Raw genomic sequence first — 23,912 nt, forward strand, 5'->3', positions numbered from 1 at the left:
CCGTAATGGAGCATGTCACTTCCTGTCCTGTTTGCTGTGGTTTGGCGTGTTGGGCTCTGCACCAGGTTTTTCAGTGCCTGTGATTACTTTTCTTTCCATTTTTCCCTGTCATTGTCAGCGGGGACTCCGCAGGCAGGCTGCAGGCAGAGGACAGCTGACTTCTCTTGGACTGCCTCTCACGATCTGTGCACTTCGGTCTCTCCTCTTTGGGAGGGGAGGAGAGTTCTTCTCCCTCTCCTTGGAAAACGCCCTCTCCAGTATGCTCCAGTAGGAGCTGGTGGGAGGGAGGGAGTTCTGACTGCATCGAAAATGTCATGAAAAAAAAAAAAGGCAACTGACAGAAGAGAGAACTTGTCCTCGGATTCCTGCTTTTTGCAGCAGCTTAAACTAAGTCTCTGCAAGTGCTGCGGGAGCTGGCAGGAGGCAGAAATGAAGTTCAGAGGCGCGGTAAGATTTATTCAACTGTTTTGGTGGTTTTGCAGCTTTCAGATGTGTATCTAGTGTGAGAAGAAGGGGGAGATACATTTTCAAGGTTTCAGCAGGAAAGTGAAATGCTTCAGCCTGCTTTGCGAAAGACCCCTTCATTGGAAAGTTATGTGAAAGGGGTTGAAATAGGATAAAAAAATCCAGGAGATACATGTTTTGAGGAGGAAGCCAAGGTGGGAGTTGAGAAAGTGGGAAGAGAGGGGGAAAGCCATGGACTGTGTTAGGGGAGAAGAAAGGGTGGAGCTTTTGCTTGGGTGGAAGGGGCATGAGGGTGTGAATGTGCCGTACTGGTGCTGGGCTCTGCTTGTGTCCTTCCCAGGGACATGGGCTGCTTTCTCTGTGACTGCGACCCTAGGGAATGGCAGGAAATACCTGCTTAAGGACTCATTGCCACTCAGTTCCTCCAGGGTGTATTTACTTTAGCAAAACTTTGTCCGTGTTTTAGCGGCAACCAGAAAGCCTGGGTCTGCGTACTGCATTGCAGGACAACAACCGGGAGCTTAGAAAAATGAGTATGTGGCAAAAGATTGAGAAGACTAGGATTGTTACCTGGAAAAAGAGATGAATAATTGAGGAGAAAAAAAAAGTATACAGTAGTGCCACGGAGAAGGCAGATCGTGAGCTCCCTTTTTCTGTGTTGTAACATAGGAAGAGGGACGTTCAGTTAAGTTAAAAGTTGCCAAAGAGATGCAAAGATTATTTTCATACAACGCATAATTGGGCCATGGAGTTCACTGACATTGGAAGATGTTGAGGTCAAGAATGAGGGAACATTATAAAAAAGAGTGTGTGTGGGCTTTTGTCTGGATAAGAATGTTCAAGGCTTTAATTGGTAAACCTACCAAATTTAGAAAGAGAAGGATTGAAAACGTCATGTCTGTAGATTTAGGCATTCTGACTGTTGAAGAAGAGTGCATGGGACTGGAGTATCCCATACCTGCACAATCCTTGCATGCTTTCCCGAATAGTCTAGTGTTGACCACTGTCTGAGAAAGGGTCTTAGTGATGAAGGGAACCGCAGAGCTTCTGGAGGACCTGCCTAGTTCCTCCCTGTGGCAGCGCATTTGAAGGTGGAGATGGTAGTGCTCGAGAGGCTTGTGCTTGGATTTCTATTGGCGTGGAGGACTGTAGGAGCCAGCAAACCTCTATACAGCAGTGGATATGGAGAAAAGGTTTTAGATGTGATACATGTGAGCGTGATAAGCAGTGACGCTGTCTAGGGTGGTGCTTGATACTCTCCGAGAGAACGTGTGGGTGTGGAAGTGCCCTTCACGTGCCCTGGGAATGCACTGGAGTGCTTGTTCTGTTTGGAAAGTTTTACTATCTTTGAAAGACATAATGGCCTGAAATGGTTGTGTGGGGCGTGTGGAATCCAGTGGAGAAGGTGGGAATGTCTGGTGTGGGGAAGGCCAGAGAGCTGCAAGAGTAACAGTGTGAGACCCGCAGTATTTGCAGTGAGAGGGCGAACAGATGTGCGTGTTTAGGGGGGAATGTAACAGCAGTTATCAAAGAACAGTGAATGAGGGTGCAGGGTCAGCACCCGTCGCTGCAAGCTGGGAGGCAGGGGGAGCAAGTGCATGCAGTGATTCTTACCTGTAGGCCAGTGTTTGAGTTTCAGCTCCCCTCTCACCTGCTCGGTCTGATCTGGAAGTCAATGGCAAAACTTATTTGGAAAGGGCAGTGATCTGAGTTTTTGCTTTTAATGCCATCTGTTTGTCTTCTGAAGCTACTGTGGGATGCACAGGCCTGTGACCTGAGGTCACAGGTAGTACTGCTATGCATACTGTGATCAGCAACATCTTTTAACTAGCAACAGCTTTTGTCATCTGTTCAGGAGCAAAAATGTCAGCTCCCTAAATATAGAAATTCAGTGTATTTACTTTTCCAGCCTTGGTGATCTTTCTGGTTTGCCTTGTTCATTTTTCTTACTGCTATTTTATATTTAGCTGCTTGATTGAAATATCAGGATCCTCTCTTAGGGCTAAATATTTTTCTTCTCCTTCAAATCAGTTCTTATAATTACTTTTTTCTTTTCGCTACAAATTGCTTCTCTTTTTTTTTCCTAACTTACTTCCCATCCCCCTCAAAAAAGTAAAGTCTAGAAAATATAATTACATTATAAACATTGAACAAATAATATTACCTGCTTGTCATGCAAATCTCCATGGCTTTCTTTGGTTTCTGGTCCATCCTAATTTGCATTTCTAATTTACATTTGAGCTCCTTAGATATGGATCCTCACTATTCTAAATGTTGCAGGTGTCAAATGACATTGGTTAGTATGTTAAGAGTCACAATTAATTGCAGCAACATCGACACCCTGCATTATTGTTTTTCAAAAGACTAAATTTTTGCTTTCACAGTTCTAACTACCCACGACCTACATGCATTTAACAGATACTTAAAATAATACACACAGTGTGATACATGGCTTACATTTCCCATTCTGCTTTGCATTTTGGGGTGGGAGATTAAATGGTTCTGTAGTTTGGAAAGTGAGGGAGGCAGAACTTTAACTTCTAGGCAATTAGCTAGTGGGGACATAGCAAATCTTTGCGAGAGCAGAATAAGCTTGCTTACCCTGTATTTCCAATTATTTTGTTTAATGTATTCTGGTTTGTCCCTACTTAAAATATGGAAGACTTCAAAATAAATTGTTTACAGAAATTAGTCAAGGAAGTGGCAATTCTCGCTCCTTAATATCATTTTTTGAATAGTGTATTCTATAGTTACATCCATTCAACATGTGTTTTAGGATCAGGAGGGGAGATATCTGAGAGGGAGAACTAGGTTCTGCGCATGGGCAAGTGCTCCCTGACCAGACATTCCTTTGTTGGCGATGTATTGCTCTAAAAGAAGCAAGAATAAAAACTGATTCTGCTATAAATGGTCCTTGAGTGGCAGCTGCTGACATGGTATCTTTTTTTGCAAGTTGAAGTTGTTCCCTTTAACTCTACTAGTCTGTGTTATCACAGTTGTTACCTGGTTTTGATCCCGTTTGATCTGACAGTTCTGATTTTTCTCAAGTTGTCTGCTCAGAACAGCTTACCACCTTGTGGGAAACACTGCACTCTTCATCGGGCGGGCTTACATAACTAAAAGCAAAATAAAACATTTCATTTTGTTGTTACATTTTTTCATTAAACAAGTCTAATGCCTGAGATTTGGGTCATATAAATTATTGTCTGAGCTCAGATGGCTTCAGAAAGCGCAGATAAATCCATGTGGTTGGTTGCAGAGGATTTTTACGCGAGATACAGAGCTGCCTCTCAGGGAACCCTCTTTCCAACCCAGTTGTTGACTAACAGTTTTCTGTGTCTTAAAACGTGCAGCTGACTTTCAGTGTGGCAAAAGGAAGGAGGATCCTAAGTGGCTGCACTTCAATCTGTCAGTGATTCGCTGGCAGGCGGCAAGTGCTTGACTAAGATCCCTTGGTCCAGGTCCACCTCAGTTGTTTTCATTATTGCTTTCTCCATGTAAAAGGACAGAAGAGCTATCCCATTCTGCACCTCAGGAATTGAAGCCCTGGGTAAAATGGTTGATTTTTGTCTGCTCTGCTGTCTAGCCCATGCCGTGTCCAAACCCTTTCCCAGGCTGTAGAGTGGAGTAGAAATCAGGGGATGTTTTTTTTTCCTTCCTGCAGCTTTGGCATGGCAGTGAAGAATGTCATACTATCCAGGAGACAAATGTGTTTTAACTGCCACCTCCCCACAAGAAGTTTGTTCTTGGTTCAGACTCCTTATTGTCTTCCAGAATCTAATCTGAATTTCCCTTCCCACTCACATTTGGTTCTTGCCTGTTCTTCCGTTCCCGGCATTGTAACTATTTGTGGAACCTGCAGATCAATCATCTTTCACTTGATACCAAGATAAAGATGCTTGCCTCTTTCCATATGGCACCCGCTTCCTGCAGTCGTTTTGGTGCAAGCCTCCTGGTCTACTGAATGGATACTAGCTAATTTGTAAAAATGCATTGTCAGAGGAAAATATTAAAACATACATTTTTAGATGTTGAAGCAGAAATCTTGTTTACGTCGTGTGACTTTTCTTTCTAAATCAGGTGATTATAAAGCTTCCCTGCTCCATGTAAGACCATTGACTTTGAGAGCTCCAGGCATTTTCACATACATCACTCGTGGATGCTCCAGGAAGGAGTGAGAGTTGCCTGAGCTGCCAGGTGCTGCCTGTTCTCTCAGCGGTCAGCAGCGCTTACTTGTGTATCTGGAATTGCTGTGCCAACACTGACCATTCAGTTGCCCCTTGGGAAAATCAAGGCTGGGAAATTTTGGTGTAAAAGACTCCTTCCTACACACATGTTGGGCTACTGGGTATTGCAGAGCCATAGACCAGCCAATGGACAAAGCAGTGGGGGGAGTTTCTTGCTCAGTTCGCATCATCCCTGAACTCCTATGCTTGTGGCAGTTGTCCTCAATCTTCCTTCACAAAAGAAAATTTCCCTGATGTGCTCAGAGTGACTGAGTGACTCAAGTACTTTGGATTTTGTTGTGCAGAGCAAAAGGTCTTGGTTTTCATTTTTGAGGTGTATTAGATCTCCCAGTCCTAAGCAGAGGAAAGTCTGTATCATACTTTGGCATTTAGCATCATTTAAAAGAAAAATATTTCTTTACACCTTCACAATAATGTGTCAGAGACTTACTAGTTCAGTTTAGGAAACTCTTTGGTATAGTCTTGAGTGCTTTTGTACTCCCAAGAGTTGTTTGTGAAGGGTATTTTCTGGTTTTGTTGACTCTGTTGTATGAATACAAAGAAAGGCTGGAACCTCAGCCAATGTAAACCTGGCTCTGCAGGCTGCATTGAGCAGCACCAATTTACACCAGCTGAAAGTCTTTCCCAAAATTTAATCACACGGAAGAAAAAGGCATGTGGAAGTAGTACCGCTTTGGTAATTGCACTGGCTTGGTCCCCACCATTCAGGAGTGACAGCTTTTCCTTTCCTGGCAGTGAGCCACTGTTGTGCTGACGGCTCTGGAGAAGAGATTAAAAGCAAAGAGTGGGTTAAAATAGGGTGGGAATGAGTCCCTTGGCACTGTACCTCGGGGTGGGTTTGAGAAACGCAGCGGCAAAAGTCAGCTTGTACTCTCTCAAGCAGGAGTGACCATCAGGACAGTGATCTTTAGTAAGGGATAAAAGGCCGGTTTGAGAGAAGACACAGGCACTCCTAAGCCCGCAGGCACCAAGATCAGATGGAGATTGCTCAGATTTTTTGCAGTTCCCTGTTTGCAGCCTGTGCTGGGTGTGGCATTAGCATGGTATATCCTGCAAAGGTTGGGATTCTGCCTGGTCCTCCATTTGTTTCCTATAGGCAGGGTGAAGTTGCACACGGCTGAGCTGACCTATAACTGTTACTGTCCAAAGGGCACCTGTGCTCCCTTTCCTCCTTGCCCTGGGTCTGACACTCGCCTTGATCCCATGGTAAGGTGATTCAGCTCACTACCTTGACAGAAAACTACCGGCTTCTTTTTTCCTGGTCTTTGTTTTGCTGATTTAGTGAGTTGCATTGGTTCGGCTTAGAGATAGGTAATTGCTTGCGTTAACACATGCCAGGGAGGCAAAGTCCAAAGGAGGGGATGTGTTCGGTTTGGTGGTGGTGAGCCGTTAGACTACACCTAACTTGCCTCTCAGGTGGTAGTTTCACAAGCACTTAAAAACAGCAGGAGCTGGCCCCGCTGCTGAGATGCTTGCTCCTCCCCGTCTCCGCTGTGGTTCCCAATCTTGTGCCACCGTATCTGTCGGCCATTGTGAGTGATTATGTGTGGAACCAGTAGTGGAAAATGACCTGGATTAAAATAATTATTTAAAAAAAAGTAAAATCTGAGTTAGTTTTAATCTATGTCAGATTTCCAGTCTAGCTTATTGCACAAGTACTGGAGCCAGTGCAAGCCAAAGGGTGCAGCTGCACAGAGGGCAGGTGGGACGGTCCTTTCGCCCATGTTCTCCCTGTCGGAACGACTCGTCTACCGCTGTACTCTCTTAGCAGCTTCAAGGAAAACTGATTTTCACACGGAAGGGTCTAAGCAGACCCTCACAGCCTACGTTCTCCTAATCATCTGGAATACATGCTCCCTGGCACAGGGCTTTCGGAGTTGTCCAAGCTGATCTCTTGCACAGCACAGAGCAGAGGATGTTGCAGACGAACTGTACGTCAGCCGGAGGCGTTTTGGCAGAGATAAATCTATCCACTGCAAAGACGCTAAGGGAGCCAGTCCTGTCCGTAGGCAAACTGCTTTAATGGTTAATTAGCTTCACTGTAACGTAGTTAACCCCCCAGACTGGGTTTTCTAGCATTAATTTACAGCCACCAGATTTGATGTCTGCCTGCTAACATAAAATAACTAACACTTCAGTTATTTTAATTTATTCAGTGCCTTACTGTCACACTCATTGTTCAGGAGGAACATATGGTCATCATTGTGATTATTTTCTCTAAATAGTGTCTTCTTTCCCCACTTTCTTCCTTCTTCATTACTGTTTTATTTCCATTTTGCAAAAAAGATTTATTTTCACCTCCTTTTACATTGCATTATTGGCAGTCAAACAGTTAATGTTGACATTTTAAGTCAGTGGTAGACTTGGACATAAGCAATAAAGCAAATGCTGGCACAGAGCAATGCATGTTGCTGAGCTGTGGTTTATGACTGACGTTTATATTTGCATTGAACTTAGGCTCGGGAGGGTACAACACTGTGGTTAAAGTTTATATTCTGGAGAATCTGACTGCATCATGTTGACTAGGTAATCTGGTCACATTTAATTATTGCTGAAAAGCTGCATTTATTTTGGTGTTTCATTTTTTTTTTTAAAAAACTGACTGAAAATTTCAGGTAGTTATTTTGTTCTCGTGGAGAGAGGTTGGAGTTGAATGAGAAGAAAAAAGCATGGAGGAAACTGAAAGCTACTTAGCCTTAAATGCCCGTCCCAGAGGAGGCGGACGAAGTGCAATTTTCTGTGTTTTAAGTAGGATAGGTTGCTTCTTCCTTGGGCTGGATGCATACGGCTGGGATCAGTTTGTCCTGAGCTGAGGGAGTGGCTGATGAAAGAGCTGCTGAAACTGCGAAGTGACGTTTTCTGTGAAAGTCTTTAGGATTATATAAACTTGGATTAACTGTGCGAGGGTGGAAGTTTCTCCTCAGTCATTTTTGAGGCAGCTGTGTTTTAAAACTGTATTCATAAACTTATCCACTTGAAAACTAGTTATTTTCTTTTGGTTTTGCCTTTGTTCCCATTACCTTGTCCAAAAGCTGCTCCAGGATTGCACTGCTCTGATAGAAGGATTCTAATTTCTAGGCAGAGTTTGTTTCTATGTGATTTATCCCTATTTCTTTTGCCAGCGTTGTCCTTTATCTCACCACCTTTCTTCTCCAGGGCTTATCCCTTTCCTCTTCACCTTGGCAAATAGGGTAGAAGAAGACAACAAAGCACTTTGCTGAAGGTGCGGAGGAATGGGCTTGGAATGTTTTGGGTATTTTAAAAAGATTACTTATGACGGTATCTGCAGAATTCTTCCCAAACTGGATCTTTCGAAGCTTAGAAATCAGGCCTTCCAGACCATGAGACTAATTGGAAAAAATAAAAGGGGCAATTGAAATGATGCTTCTTTGTGGTGTTTGAGCCATTACGAGTGGATCTGGATTTCAGATTTCCTAGTAGCAAGTTGTAGGAACTAATTTTTCTTTGTGAAAGTTGCTAGTTTCATGCAATCACTTACGCCTAGAGGCTGGGCTTTCAGGAAGAAAGCCAATTATACCTTGCAGAAATAGGCAAAACTACATTTGTAAATGATTGGTAAGTCTAAACAACTGCAGACTGAGGGAATTTGCACCCGTTTGGGCCCAAATTTATATTTCAGTGAGTCTTGCCTTTATTACTGCTTTACAAAACTTACGCTAAATTTTCTTCTGACCAAGGTTGTTTGTTTTTTTTTTTTCCCTGCACGCCATCAGTCCCTGTGCTCTGACCACTATTATATCTTGAGAAGGAGCAGAAAGGAACTACCTGACAACGTGAGTCAGCAAAAATCATCTACGTCATTGTGCAGGGTTTTTGGGGCTGGACGACAGCGTTGCAGCAGGGGTCCGGCATTCCCTGTTCGTAACACTAATACAGGAGAGGGTGCATGAGCCGGTTCAGGAGCAAGCTCCAGTGGCGTTTGTGCCAGTGATGGCAACATCCCAGAATATAACAACAGATTCTCTGAAATGCATTAGTGCTTTAGGGAAATGATTTAGGAGAAGGGTGCTTGCTGTGAGGAGTTTGCAAAGAAAGAAGGATTTAAGAATATGATAAGAAAATGCAGACAGATGTGAGGCAAATGGTTTATAATACGTTGTATCTCCTGTCTCTGATTTCTGTAGTCTCTTGTCTTCTGTGCCTTGTACATCGTCTGTCCATTGGGTCTAATTGCCTTTAGTAGAAATTTTCCCCGCAAGCAGCGACTGAGTCACTTGGTGCACATTTCCTCTCCCTGTTTTAGTACGTGAGGTTGAGTGAAGTAAGAAGTCAGCAGACCTGTGTTTTCCAAAGATGGCTGTGTCTGAACCATGTCACATTGAAAATGTAACCTTTAAAAGAGGGTCAGGGAATAGAAGTTGCTCGATGCATGGAATAGATGTTAGTGTCACAGTAAATTCAGTGGCATGGGATGCAGAAGTGCCCATTTCTCATTAGTTTAGAATTTTCCCAGAATTTTCCCATTGGGTATCTTGCTAAAGCTTTTAAATTGGTCAGCGATGTGAAGCTGTTTGCTCATGAGATGAATCATCATTAGTCATAAAAGATTCCTTGCCTTGAAATGACTTCCCGTTATGAAATGAGAGAGAAAAGTAGAGAGGAGAACACATTTCAGTCTCACTCCTGGGAAAGGAAATCCAAGTTTTATTCTTTTTATGAAATGCTTGTTTGATTGATTGATTCCTTTAAAGTGATTGGAAGTTTAGCAATAATTTTTCCCTAACGCTGGTTTGTCTTCCATCAAAGCAATTAGTATAAAGCAATTGATAAAGTGTTAGTATACGTTGACTAGCCTTTTTTTAACAGTAGTGGGGTTATTCTAATATCCTCTCCTGTTTATAGGTTGTCCGTGGGTAATTGTGGTTAATCGTTCTTGTGGACTCAGTGAGCTGCATACAGAACCAGAGACATCCCAACCTTCCTCTGCTTTTGGTTGCAGGGAGCGGGGACTAACGGTATTCGGCTGACCATGGAGAGCGCTCTGACGGCCCGCGACCGTGTGGGGGTGCAGGATTTTGTCCTGCTTGAGAACTTCACCAGCGAAGCAGCGTTTATTGAAAACCTGCGTAAGCGCTTCAAGGAGAATCTGATCTATGTGAGTAGCAGAGTGACAGAAGCCAAAGTGTTCGTCAGTGACCTGAATTTGGGCGTTTGCTCCAGAAGACGTACCATAGCTTAGCTCTGCAGTTGGATTTAGAGATGATGGTATCAGCTTTAATAGGCCATGGTTGCTTGTGTCAGAACTAGTCTGGGATGCTGTCATGTTAACAGATGTAGGGACTCATTTGCAGCGCTCCAGCTGAGGTCTTGCCAGCACTGAAAATCCAACTTGCACCACATTCTTCCGTTTCACGAATTCACTCTGTGGTGGGCTTTCAGCAACACCAGGCTTGAACTTGATCCCAAATGGTATATTAGAAATAATCCCGCTTTCTTGCTTGTTAAAACTGCTTGTAGGTGCTGTTTTTTCAGCAAGGATCACATGTCTGGCATAACTCCTGCAAAGTCGTTCTCGTCGCGCTAAGAGGTCGCTTCTTCAGCACCCTTGGCCTCTTTGGAAGCCCTCAGCAGCATCCCCAGCGCACCGCCGCAGGCAGCCCTTGTCAACAACATACGGCCTTCAGAGTAGCCTGGGCTCTCAGAGACTCTGCTGCCAGACCTTCTGTAACCTCTCTGCTTTGTGTTCTCTTTTTCAGACATACATTGGCTCCGTTCTGGTGTCTGTTAATCCATACAAGGAACTGGAAATCTACAGTAAACAGAACATGGAGCGATACCGCGGTGTCAGCTTCTATGAAGTTTCTCCTCACCTGTGAGTGGCCTGTGGGTAAACAGCGCAGTTTGTGCCATTCCCACACAGGCGTGTGCAATAATGACGCGTGAAAACGAGCAAATAGGACTTTTCCTTGTCCCAGATGCAGCACTAAAAATCATAGGGATATAAAGGATCCTTCGGAGGGTGTGGTGTACGGCTCTTTCTATTCCTGTTCCTCTCTCCAAAGAGGATAAGTTGCGTTTGCAAGAGCAGTATTTGGAAAGGGAGTTGGTTCCTTCCTGGCTGGAGGAACAGCGCTGCTTACCGAGCCCTGGCAGGACAGGAGTTCATTGTTCCAGGGTTACTTGGGGTCTGCGTGTCCAGGCTGTGAGTTTCCCCTGCTGCTACATCGCTCATTCAGCATAGGGCTAACTAGGGGAAAGAGTGTGTCTATATGTGTGGTGGTTTCTTTCCTACCTCTGCTGTTACTGCCTGACCAATATTTATCTGGTATTTCCCTTGTTGCTAAGATACCGTGAGCCTGTTGGAACAAGGAATGTATTTATTTACATGGTCTGGCCTGGTGAGCACTCCCAATTTCCCATTTTAAAAAAAAAAAAAAAAAAAAAGTTTGAGGTTTAAAGTTATTTTTGAAAGCATTTGGATTTTTTTTGTCAGACTGAAAGAGAACGATGACTGAGAGCTGAGGACATTTGGCTCCAAAATGCTTTCTTTTGTGGCCAAGGGCCAAATTCTGAGCACCTCTTGGAGGTTTTTTGTGGGTTGTTTTTTTTTTTAATTTTTTTTTTTTTCAAAGAGGTCTTGGAGAAGTAAGTGATATTATTTTTGAGCGAACTATTTGGATTGTTTCTTATTACTGGCACATAGCCCAGGAGAGTAAGCAAAACAGAATGCGCTGCAAGCACCATTATCTGGGAAAGTCTGAACACTTGAAGTTGTACTTGTTATGATAAAAATGTGATTTTTATAGTGTTTCAGCTTGTGGTGTGGACTTACGTGGGGGACGATTAAACCTGAAAAACCCTGCATTCAAACCTGCGAAGTTCTCTGCTTGATCTAGATGCGTCAATACATCGTGTCTATGTGCAGGTGCCCCAAATAAGAGATCTGCCCCAAGAAAGTAACTTGGCAGTGGCTTAAATCAGTGTCAGGCAGTTCCTGGTGAAGCAACTGAGAGGGTGCGGGGGTAGCAGCTCCGGCCGCAGGCTGTCCAGCCTCACCCCCAGCCTTAACTCTCCTGTCAACTCTTACTTGCAAATTGTTGTTGCCGCATGGGTTACCTTCAGTCCTGCCTTCCAGGCAGAGACCTGGCCTAGATGCAGCCACTTTTGCCCGTGATCAGGGCACTCTCAAGGGCTTCTCTGTCCTCAGGTGAGAATTTTGTGACTCTCTGGAAAATCGTTGGGACTGTGGCTGCCTTTTTATTTGTGTGCAGCAGGTACAGGACTGAGCGTGATGGCAGTGCTCACGTATAACACGGAGTGCTAAGCAGCTCTGCTTTAGTTCCTGTATGTGCTACACAAAGTGACTTAAATCACAAAGTAGCCGATTATTACTTAAGCTGTTCTCTTTCTTGTTTTAACTAGTCCCATAAGAAATTGTAAAAGGTGCAGCTCGTAAGTAAACCCTTGAGAGCTGCAGTACCGAATACCAGTACTGCTCCAACTGGGAAAACAGTATATTTTGTTAACTGTTTTTATCGTTCCATCACAAAACATTACATTACTTGATTATTTATGCATTTAAAAATATTTGGAGGACCACTGAAATGCTCTGTACTGTAGTACTCTGTGATTCCCCTTCTACAGTATTTCAGGTGTCTTTTTTCCTCTTTCTCTTATTCTAAACTGATTCTAGAAAGCCAAAATACTTCAATATTGCTATTCCAGTGTCAAAATTAGTTTAAGGCTAGGCCTGAGCGCTGGGTTCTCTGGGAAGTGCGTCGCACGTAGTCGTTCAAAGGAGAAAAGTTATCCCTGTGGGCTTGAAACACAGCGTACTTCCCAGAGTGATCTGTCACATCCTGCCTTACTTACAGCCTGCCAGGGGGTTCGGATATGGCGACTGCAAATGGGACCATAAACTTCTTTAAGTGAAGTGATTCTGTATGTGGTATCCGTGACTGCTGGCTTTCTGCTTGCACTTTCAGTACTATAAAATCACCCAATAAAGGCACGCAGTCTAGAGGCAGTTCTTAAAATTTAAATTAAATTTACATTTATTCAACTGTTTTCAAAATACTCCAGAGGCAGAACCTGGATGGGAAGAGAAGGACTTGGTGACTTTAGTGGGGTAAGCGTGCAGTTGTGTTGCTAGGTAGCTCATTGGTGTTGCCTTAGCACCAAATATTAATAGACCTGAGAAGGCCACGGCTGTTATTTTGGTGTGATTATTTCTAATTAATTTCACAGCATGAGAGTTTAAAAAAAAAACCAAACCAAACAAAAAAAGCAAAGCTACTAGAAGGTTGTCAAGCGTATGAAGACAGGATATCTGCTTGATCACCACATGTAAGACAGCTGAAAATATTGTTATGGAGGTCATCTTATATGAGTGCATTGTGAAGGGCTAACGCTCCTCTTCCCTCTTATCCTCTTCCATTGCATCCCCCTGGTCCTTCTTTTCCTCTCTCCCTCTGTAAGCAGTTGCCACCATTGTCAGACTCATCCCCCTGCTCTCTGGCGTTGTAGAAGTGTGTGTGATTCTTGGTATAAAATCCTGTCTGGTCTATTGTGGGGAGGAAAAGAGAAGAGAAAGTAAAAGCGGCAAAGGAAGAAGCAGGGAGGGCTCCAGCGCCAGCAGCAATAAACCCTGGCTGTACGCAGGCAGGAGCAACCGTCTGGTATTTTGGGTAGCGTTTGGCCTAAGTTCTGTGGTAGCTTAAGTAGCCTGCGGGATGCTTATCAGTCTGTGCTGGCTTATCCCGTTCTTTCTACAGTCCAAGAGAAGCTGCCAGAGGTTGGGCTGTTCAGGAGCCACCCAGATAGCAAAGTGCAGTCGTGAGCTTCTGAGTGTGTCATCACTTAAAAGATAAGCTAGAATAAAGATTGATGGAAAACAAGGCGTTTCCTGAATGTAAAGCTTTTTTGTCCTGCGGGACCAATGTTGAGAGCTCTTGTATATTTAGAAAAGTAAGTTTATCTGCACCATTTAGTCATCTTCTACAGAAACTCTTCTCATCAGAGTCAAAAGGACAGTTTTTAAAGGAATTTGATAGATTTGTGCCAGAAACTTGGCCCAGGGGTTAAGATGTGTATAAAGATGTCAGAAAGTGTTCACAGCGATCTCCTGTCTCATCACCGGCGTGCAGAAGCAATACGCTCTTACCCATCCTATGGATACGTGCTTCTTCCTGAGGTGTCCCTGCCTGGAGTTCGCGCTGTGGGATAATCTTAGCTGAGGAGTCTCAGCCCTTCATTTGTGGAAACAAACTAATGCCTGGTTGTCATTGTCCCTTAGCTACGCTATTGCAGACAATTCATATCGCTCCCTGCGCACGGAGAGGAAGGATCAGTGTATTCTGATCTCTGGGGAGAGCGGGGCTGGCAAAACAGAGGCCACCAAGAAGATCCTGCAGTACTACGCCGTGACCTGTCCAGCCAGTCAGCAGGTCGAAACCGTGAAGGACCGCCTGTTACAATCCAATCCCGTCCTGGAGGTAACTCTAGAGCCTGCAGCACGGAAACTTGACATTGAGTCATATCAGCAGCACTCACATTTTCCAGCTGAGGGGGTGGGAGCAGCTGGACCCCACTGGGCATGACCGAGCTGTCTGTGCAGAGCGGGAACACTGGTTCACGGCATGTGGGCAGATCGTTCTCACTGCACACAGGGGAATCCCGGTCTGCTCCCAAGCCAAAGCAATGGCCATCTGCTGCTGAACTCACTCGGCCCTTTCCGGTCCACCAGGAGCAATTCTGGAGTGGGCAGGCTGCAGGGAGACACAGGCATTTGGTGTGGGAAGAGTTCTGGTGCGCTGCGTAAGTTTGCAAAGCCAGAAGCAGCCGCAGCCGCTGTGGGCAGCGTTGCCCTCTGATAAATGCATTCGTGGGTGTATTTTCTAGTGCTGTGGTGTCCTCTAGTGTCCAGTCCTGAGCTGTCTTTGTAGTTGCCTTTGATATTTCCGCTCTGTACGGGAAAGGTGCGCTCCCCACGAGGGGAAAGCCTGGCAGGCCTAGGGCTGTTCGGGTGGTGCCTGCTGTGAGCGGAGCTGCGGGTGAGGGTAAGCAAGTAGCTGTGATGAAAGAGGAAGCTTTGAAATGACTGGCAGACGTGACACGTGTTGTCAGCAGTGAAGTGGCATTAAAATAAGCTTGCTAGGGGGGATGGAAACATTTTCAGAGGCATGCTCCATCTGCAGTGCTTGCACTGGGTATGAAGATCAGCATTAGAATTTGGGTAGCAATCTGTTTCCTTCTTGGTTTCCCTTGCAAAAAGGAAAAACCTAGGCTTTAATGGCTGTAAATAAATGACCGGCAGCTTCACCAAAGCGTTTATAAATAATCTTATTTGATACTTAATTATTTTTCTCTAATCGTTTTTATTTCAGGCCTTTGGAAATGCAAAAACCCTTCGGAATGACAACTCCAGCCGATTTGGGAAATACATGGATGTGCAGTTTGATTACAGGGTAACTTAAAATCTGTGTTATACTTCAGAACTGGTCCCGGTCATAGCAGGTCTCTGTTGCCTGTGCTTTCTTGTACTGATGTGTGCGTGGAGCGATTGTTTTGCATTCCCTTGATGATGGCGTAAGCAGAGTCTGTGGTAGCAAAGTTTGGTTCCAGAGGATTTTATAGTACACACTTTCCTTTCTTTCTTCCCTCATTTCTCTGTATAAGGAGACAGTGAGATTAAATCCTCTTATTTCTAGGGTATACGTGCACCACGCAAATGGATACTCCCAGGCTAAATCCACGTAAGCCAGCTGTGATCTGAAGATGATCTCTGCCCTGTGTAACTTTGCATAGCGTTTGTTTCGATTCTGATCCAAATTGCCCCACTCTATGAACATAGTGCAAGAACCGAGTAGCTCGGCGTACTGCAGTCGTTCAAACGTCTCAGCATGTAATCCCTCCACGCTCAGTTTTGTTGCTTTTCCTTTGTGTTTAATTCCTTCTGAGAAGGAATTTTACACAAGTCAAGATCCCATTCCGTATGTGCTGTAGCCATGATCTGTATAATGGCATGTTATTTTCATTTGATAGGTCATTTCGCATGCATTTCGAAACTCAAACTGCCACTATGTTTTAGCTGAAATAGAGATTGTGATACAAAATGATGGATGATTTTCTGTCTTTTTGTAGGCTGTCATTTTGTATCCTATTTGTCTTTTAATAGACCACCAAGAAGCGGAAATGTTTTCCTCTGTGTTGATGAACTATTTCAATGTATCTGGTTTGATTTAGGGGGCTCCTGTTGGGGGCCACATCTTGAACTACCTCCTGGAGAAATCCCGAGTTGTGCACCAGAATCACGGAGAGAGGAACTTCCACATTTTCTATCAGCTGCTAGAAGGAGGGGAAGAAGACTTACTGCGAAGGCTGGGCCTGGAAAAGAGCCCACAACAGTATCACTATTTGGTAAAGGTGTGGATTAACTAGTAATTCTTATAATATTGTTATATTATAGGACCAGTATATTCTCAGTTGGCTTTGTGGTTTCCTTCCCTCAGTTCAAAAATAACACTGAGATGACTGCTGTGAAGAGAAACACATGGCAGAAGTGCACTGAGCATGAGTAATGCGTCTTCGACAATTATTTACTTATTTACATCAAACTGTGTCTTTTTAGGGTCACTGTGCAAGGGTCAGTTCCATAAATGATAAAAATGACTGGAAGATTGTGCGAAGAGCCTTGTCCATTATAAGCTTCAATGACAACGAGGTGGAGGTAAGACGTGTTTGACAGCACAGCTGATTTTCCTACTCTTAAGGATTTTTTTCTGCTTTGATTTGTTATGTCTGACCGAAGGCAGCCTTCAGAGTGAATGTATTCTCTGCAAAAATCCTGAAAAAATACAAAATGTTCTCATAAAATGTTAATAAACACAAAAATCTCACTGCCTTTTCTCGCTGTGCTTTCATTTCGTGATCCTGGTTCCTGCCCGTTGCGTCCATCCTAGGATTTGCTGAGCATTGTGGCTAGCGTTCTGCATCTGGGGAACGTGCAGTTTGCTGCTGACGAGCAAGGAAATGCTCAGGTCACTACGGAGAATCAGATTAAATATCTGGCTAGGGTGAGTATCACCAGTTGGAGATAGAGTACATGAAAGATGAATTAGAGAGGTGTCCTTATTTCGAACTTGGTACCATTGTACCATTTTAGAACACGATTTAGAAGTTTTCATAAATTTACTTTTATTTGACCTAAATAACATGCAAATATCAACATCAAAACCCTTTAACTGACAGCTTCTCTCTTTACCGTTTGATGCACCACTGACTTGAGGGTTTTGCCTTCAGGCAGTGGGATGGGAATAGACCTACTCCGGAGAAGAGTTTTAAAGAAAAAAGAACCCCGGTGGCTTTGCTTAGTCAGTTCTTTGTGCCAGAACAACCGAGCCAATTTATTTGTTAGTCATAGGCAGAAAGGAGGCGGTGTGCGGGAGGAGGGGGAAGGACTGATGTTGCCAAAAAAAAAAAAAAAAAAAAAAAGTCTTCAGGTCCAAATGGGAAATCTTGCAGTGCGAATGGGAAAATAAAGGGTTGTTCCACTGGACTGTGATTTTGGGGACTAGCCTTTCTGATCTCTTAAAACTAGAACTGATAAATTGAACATACTGCTTCATAAATTAACATTCTACTGCTTTGCAGCTTCTAGCAGTTGAGGGCTCCGTTCTTCGAGACGCGTTGATCCACAAGAAGATCATAGCAAAAGGGGAAGAGGTAAGAACGTGAACTGGGGATCTGGGAGGCACATGGAATTGGATCAAGCTAGCGAGACACCGCCAGCGCTCGTACCAGAACTGAACAGGTCACTTCTCACTTGTTAAAGGAGGTTGTCAGTGCGAGAGTGCCATAACCTTATGGTGACTTTGCAGCCTGTACGGCTGGGAGACAGTGATGTGAGCTGAGCCCAGACAGGATGCCGTTAAGTGGCTGTTTATTAACAGTGAACTAGGGAAACCTAATCTCTCAGTGGAATGGCTGTTGAATGGCTTTTTTTTTTCCTTCTGCACGCAGCTAATCAGTCCTCTGAACCTGGAGCAGGCAGCTTACGCAAGGGATGCGCTTGCTAAGGCAATATACGGACGCACTTTCTCCTGGCTGGTGAACAAGGTTAACAAGTCTCTCGCTTACAAGGTAAATGAACCTTTTGTTTGTTGATATCCAACCAAGCATGAAAGGAAGTTTCAAATCTTTTAGCTGCAAAGCAGAGAAATGGTAAGCTCCATGCTGTACAGTGATTTCTAAATTAGTTTTCCATTAAGAAGAGAGTAAGGAGTAAATGCTGTAACGAAATGGGCAAGATCCAGTGATGGATCGTAGCTGTGAGTACGTATCAACATTTATTTTTTGCCCTATTGCAGGAAGGAGAGTTTCCGGGCTGGAGAAGTACAACAGTTCTAGGGTTGCTTGATATCTATGGATTTGAGGTTTTCCAGCACAACAGGTTTGTTTCAATCGATGTCTCTGAGTTTTGAGTAAACTCTGCGTGACTTCTTTCATTGCAGTGTTTTCTCTCCGTTGTGAAATAAAACGTTATTCCATCTCTGGCTCTCTTAGTAATAAGAGAGAAAGAGATGACGTTTAAACTTCAGGAAATCAGTTGAATAACTGGTAATTGCAGGGCTTCTAACACTCGGGGCATCCAGCTAATACGTAGCATTTACAGCTATTGAGGTTCCTGGTACTTTAAAGAGACTGTTGCCTTTTTGGGGCATATTCGTGCGATAGCTTGAACTATGCCTTTGTCCGGCTCTCCGGCACAGTGGTGGCTGTTGTGGCGTCTTTCCACGGTGGGGTGAATAGGAAAACACAGCTATAAATCCGTGTATGGGACTATGTCAGAGCCTGGAACCTGACTCTGGCAGATAGCCATGAGTCATGACTTTCAAATTTGCAGTGTTATTGGGCCCTTCTTCAAAGTTTTTGTGTTCCTGTGTGTCCCACCCTTCATGTCCGTTTTTCCCTCCTTCTGGAACTCTTCCGTGAGATTCGCTAAACTTACTAAATTTATACATTCAGTAAATAAACATTTTGCTAAACCTCTTCCATTTCTCTTGATTTATGCAGATACACATTCATGCTGCTGCCCACTGATCACAGCTGCTTCTACTTGTGGTACAGTGTTAGTGATTATTTTTCTGATTTTTTTTTTGTTTGCAGCTTTGAGCAATTTTGTATTAATTATTGTAATGAAAAACTGCAGCAGCTCTTCATAGAGCTCACATTAAAGTCGGAACAAGAGGAATACGAGTCAGAAGGCATAGCGGTAAGAGCCAATATCATCGCTTCCACTGTCTCCTTTGTAGCACCTCCTGCAGGCCAGAGGATTAGAGAAGGAGCTGCTAATAACGGTCTCCAAAGTAAATGAATTTAAAGAACTTTCCTTTTCCCTTTCTTTTTGAAACACTTTGGTAACTCTGTGTGATACAGCTAGAAGTGAGTAATGCCCTTCCAATCTTATACTTCGATTTAAAAAAAAAAGCTTTTTGAAGGGAATGTCAGGAAAACAAATTTGATGAGTGAAAAAGCTTTGTTTCGAATTCAACAGAAAGATTATTTAAGTAAGGTGCTGTCTGAAATGTTCTGAAATTTTCATGTTTTTTTCCGGTCTAGAATTGTTTTCACCCAAGTGTGATTTTTTGTCTTTATAGTGGGAACCAGTTCAGTATTTCAATAACAAAATAATTTGTGATTTGGTGGAAGAAAAATTCAAAGGCATCATTTCTATTTTGGTGAGTTGACAACACCTTTTTAAATGATAAATTTGGGGCAGCGTCGTGGAAAACAAGGGGAAGAACACAGAAAAAAACGGTTTAAGCTTATGTTAGGACTGTTTGAGGAGGCGGGAAGAGCAACGATACACTGAACAGTGACGCCGTTAAAAGCCATATTGTATCGCCTCCATCTGCTCTTGGGAAAGAAGCTTCCAATCCAGGCAGCCTGGAGGGAGGAAAGTGTTTTCCTTTTCAGCTCAACAATTCTCCACTTGTTGAACTAGGAGATGGCCCCACCTGCTAAAAGGCCAAAGGGTCAAACTGGGACAGTGTTTCAGTGAGACAGAATTAGAGCTGGCCCGCGCGCTGACAAGCAGAGAAAGAGATGAATGCTAGAACGCCTGTGTTTGCAGGATGAAGAGTGTCTGAGACCTGGGGATGCCACAGATACAACATTCTTGGAGAAACTGGAGGAAACTGTGAAGAACCACCCTCACTTTCTCACGTGAGTGTTCACCTAGCTGAGGACAGTTATACTGGTAGGAACCAAGTGTGTGATAGAGCCTAGAGCTTTAATTATTCCTAGATAACGTTATAACTCATTGTGTGTGTGGCAGTAGCATCCTAGGTATGCTGGGTCCCACATAAAAGATGATCGTCTTTTCTTTTGCAAAGAGATTAGATCGTGAGTTAAGGTAATGTAGAATAAGTTGTCAACACTAACTGCCTTGCTCTTCTCAAGCTGCGCTTCAGCGTACAACAGGAGCAACAAAACTCTCGTTACTGACTTGCCTCTTCACCCATCTCTTCCTGGCATCCTACTGCTAATATGTCCAAGGAATTCGCAGGCTTGCGGCTTCTTGGCTCTTCCAAGATCCGGCCCAATACGTCAGGTGTGACAAACTCTCCGTTTTGGAGTATTAGGCTAAGCCAGACCATTCCCCAGCATCGATGGCTTCCTGGGGGAAGACGCCTGATGACTCAAGTCGGGCCTAGGAATAACTAGAACACAGAGCAGAATTTTACTGGTAAAAATAGTGTTCAGAGGTGTGTCTGCATTAGAATGGTTTAAGCAGTGTTGGTGCTTCTGAAATTGAGAGGTTTATATTGCAGTAACTCACCTTTGTGCCCGTCTGCTTCCCAGACGATACCGATATCCTCCTTTGACTTTGGTAACCTACCCGTATTGCCGCCGCTCCAGTTCAATGGGTGTGAATTCCATGTTTCACCTTTCAGGTTGTTTACTTCAGTTTTGGAGCTCCGAATGTCCTTTTATTCTTACTGAATGTTCTGCTTATGCTCGAATTAGGATCTGTACGGCATTTCAGGAGTATGCCAGCCTGCTGCCAGCGTCTCCACTGCCCTCTTGCCTTGCTGCCTCTACTCTAATTTCATGTGCATGCAGAACCACTCTGCAACCTCGCCAGGAAGCTGAAAGTTCATCCTTTTGAAATAAACATAAATACGTTTTACGACATTTTTATGATTTGCTGGTTGATAACTCTTTATTTACTTTTGGTCTTGAAAATCAGCAAGTCAGATTTATTCCCCCCCGCCCCCCTGCTGTGTTCACATAGTCCCACTCTTGGATCAAATGCCATAGTGCTTTTTTGAAGTGAATCCGTGAAACAAATGTTTTGTTTCTCATGAAGCTTCTTCACTTTCTCACCAGGCACAAGCTCGCTGACCAAAAGACTCGCAAGTCACTGGGGCGGGAGGAGTTTCGGCTTTTGCACTATGCTGGAGAGGTCACCTACAGTGTTGCAGGTAAGTGCGTGCATCATCTCCGCTGTCTCTCACTCTCTTCTCCGCCTCCCATCCTCTGCCCTTTGAATTAAAACAGCTTCACTATATAGTAAAGAAAAATCTGGGCATAGAATACGTCCCACACATCATTCCATTAACCAGATTAATTTCCCATCTCAAATTCCTGCCTTGTCGTGAAGTTCCTTGTGGAACAGCGGTGGCAGCCTGAGCGGTTTCTTTTTCTTCCAGGTTTTCTAGATAAAAACAATGACCTTCTCTTTCGGAACCTGAAGGAGGTGAGTGTGGATAGAGGACGTTTCCAATACTCAGCAGAACGAGGAGTCGGGTTTAAAATGGGGTGGCAAATGAGGGAAAAGATTCTTCTAGACTCTACCTGGAGAATGCGTGTCCATAGGGCTGCACTATGAAAAGACAAATTGAGGTGCCCAAAGTTCATCTTACTATTAAAAAGCAAAAGAAAACAAAAAAACCCAAACAAACAGTTTTGTCCCCTGTTTCTTTGATAGTTCTCTGAAGAATACTCTGTACTTTATCTCTGAAAACGTCTCTCTCTGCAGACCATGTGCAACTCGGAGAATCCTATCATAAGTCAGTGTTTTGACAGGACAGAGCTGACAGACAAAAAGAGACCTGAAACGGTAAGAGCGCAAGAGCTGGATAGAAGTGGGACTATTTCCTCTTTTTTAAAAGACATGTCTTTTAAAAAAGATGACCATAAAAAACACGGTAATCTGAACGCAAGCCTCTTGCATTTATATCTGGGAGACTGAGGTTTGTTCTGCAGTCACGAGTACTAGCTGTAAGTCATCGCTTCATACATAGTTTTCTTTCTTTTCTCCTAGGCAGCAACTCAGTTTAAAAACAGCCTCTCCAAACTCATGGAAATTCTGATGTCCAAAGAACCCTCCTACATTCGTTGCATGAAACCTAACGATGCCAAACAGGCTGGTACGACCCTGGTGACTCTTCCTCTTTTTTTCTATGGCAGCTATATATAGACCACTAGATCCCAGTCAGTGAGGCACAGAAAGGACCTCAAATGAAGAAGTCCTGCAAGATTTTTTCATTCTGGGTCTGTGCCAGAGCTTCTTGTGGGGAGGTGGTGGCAGTACCAGCAGCCAGGAATCGGAATGGGAGCACTGGTCTTGGGTGGAGTAAGGTCGTGTTTAAAGCAAAGAATTATTAACCCACGTGACTTCCTTTTAATGACCTTTATTCTCCCTCATTTCTTCCTCCTGCATGCATAGAACATCCTAAAGGAGAACTTCTTTTTGGAACTAAATATAAATGTATATTAAAGGGGCGGGGGGGGGAAGACAGGAGACACAAAGTAAGGTGTGTAGGACTTGCACCGTGAGGCTGGGTTAGAGGTTAAAGATAATTGTGTAAGATACGACCAAGAACTGAACGTTCCCCTTCTCCAGATGAAGGGACAGGTATACATTGATCACGTCTCTCTCTTTTCACGCCCTCTCAAGACCGATTTGATGAAGTTCTAATCCGACATCAAGTGAAATACCTAGGGCTGATGGAGAACCTCAGAGTGCGCAGAGCTGGGTTTGCATATCGAAGAAAATACGAAGTTTTCCTGCAGAGGTAGGATTTACCTCCTTGGACTTCTCTCTCCCTGCTGCTTCCTCCCCCTGGTCTCGGTCCCACAGATGTTGAGGCTGCGGAGCTGTTCTGAACAGCAAAGAGGCAGCCCTTACACCTGAAGGACTTACTTTCTTGAGGGAGCGAGAAGCATGGCCTCTCTCCCTTCCCGCTGCCCTGTGGGGATTGGACTTCTCTCCCCAAGATTTCTTCTGCTGTCGATTTACAGGTACAAATCACTTTGTCCAGAAACATGGCCTACGTGGGATGGACGGCCCCACGATGGGGTGGCTGTGCTGGTGAAGCACCTTGGCTACAAACAGGAAGAATACAAAATGGGACGGTTAGTTCTTCTAGTTTCTTAATTTGAGATTATGAATCATTGGACATCCATGTCATTGCTTTTAAATAAGGCTTCTCTATCTAACGGGTGAGGAAAAGATAAGAGATCCCAAAGGGGATGCTAAGGGCAGGAAGCAAACTTCTCCGGCATGTTAAACACAATTCTCTATTTCTATTTGTAGAACAAAGATTTTTATCCGTTTTCCCAAGACCTTGTTTGCAACGGAAGATGCTCTGGAAGTGAGGAAGCAGAGTCTGGGTGAGTCACACGCACTGCAGTAGCTTCGTGGACAGTTACCTGTCTGTTTTCTGATTTATTTTTTTCTGTTTGTTGGGGTGGGGGGATTTTTGTTTAAAAAGTTGACCCTTTTTCTACCAAAATCTGCTTGGTCACAATTTCAAATTGCTGTTTTTCTTGCAATTTCAGCCACAAAAATGCAGGCCACATGGAGAGGTTTCTACCGTCGAAAGAAATTCCTGCACATGAAACACTCAGGTATGAGACAGAGAGAGGAAACCGCAGTGCTGTGCAATTGTGCGGTTTGAAGTGGCCGTTGTTGTCAGAGATGACTTGAGTTTGATGGGCAAGAAGGAGCGTCCCCAAAGCCTTGCTGGAAGTAGAATGGAAGGTGTCGGTGCGGTACCCAGTCCTTCCACTTAACTCATGTTCACCCAGCAGCCCCCACACAGCGGTTCCCATCTGCCGGTGCTTTTTATTGACATTTATCCATTGTGTCATATTGTTAAGAACTTAAATTCTGTTCTTTCCCTAACGCCATGTTGAAGGCTGTTTACTTACAGAGCGGGCTTTCTTGAG

General features: G+C 44.0%; 1 protein-coding gene across 2 annotated transcripts in view; it reads left to right on the top strand.

Annotated features, from left to right (window-relative positions):
• Positions 1-316: 316 nt before the first annotated feature.
• Positions 317-23,912, top strand: part of MYO1C (myosin IC) — a 31,595-nt gene continuing 7,999 nt past the window's right edge. Inside the window, exons 1-23 of one of the 2 annotated variants that reach the window (XM_009287145.2) lie at positions 317-447; positions 8,447-8,506; positions 9,673-9,828; positions 10,430-10,545; positions 13,969-14,167; positions 15,059-15,139; positions 15,918-16,097; positions 16,303-16,401; positions 16,634-16,747; positions 17,325-17,396; positions 17,694-17,813; positions 18,041-18,123; positions 18,840-18,945; positions 19,331-19,411; positions 19,807-19,898; positions 21,066-21,160; positions 21,389-21,435; positions 21,718-21,798; positions 22,003-22,108; positions 22,639-22,756; positions 22,983-23,096; positions 23,278-23,354; positions 23,523-23,591. In XM_009287145.2, coding sequence (XP_009285420.1) covers positions 430-447; positions 8,447-8,506; positions 9,673-9,828; positions 10,430-10,545; positions 13,969-14,167; positions 15,059-15,139; positions 15,918-16,097; positions 16,303-16,401; positions 16,634-16,747; positions 17,325-17,396; positions 17,694-17,813; positions 18,041-18,123; positions 18,840-18,945; positions 19,331-19,411; positions 19,807-19,898; positions 21,066-21,160; positions 21,389-21,435; positions 21,718-21,798; positions 22,003-22,108; positions 22,639-22,756; positions 22,983-23,096; positions 23,278-23,354; positions 23,523-23,591 — 2,284 coding nt within the window. In that variant the 5' untranslated portion in view covers positions 317-429. The remainder of the gene's footprint in view (positions 448-8,446; positions 8,507-9,672; positions 9,829-10,429; positions 10,546-13,968; positions 14,168-15,058; positions 15,140-15,917; positions 16,098-16,302; positions 16,402-16,633; positions 16,748-17,324; positions 17,397-17,693; positions 17,814-18,040; positions 18,124-18,839; positions 18,946-19,330; positions 19,412-19,806; positions 19,899-21,065; positions 21,161-21,388; positions 21,436-21,717; positions 21,799-22,002; positions 22,109-22,638; positions 22,757-22,982; positions 23,097-23,277; positions 23,355-23,522; positions 23,592-23,912) is intronic. The other variant, XM_009287152.2, reaches the window with a different exon arrangement.

The sequence above is a fragment of the Aptenodytes forsteri genome, unplaced genomic scaffold (assembly GCF_000699145.1).
Source record: "Aptenodytes forsteri isolate BGI_AS27 unplaced genomic scaffold, ASM69914v1 Scaffold188, whole genome shotgun sequence".
Lineage (NCBI taxonomy): Eukaryota > Metazoa > Chordata > Aves > Sphenisciformes > Spheniscidae > Aptenodytes > Aptenodytes forsteri.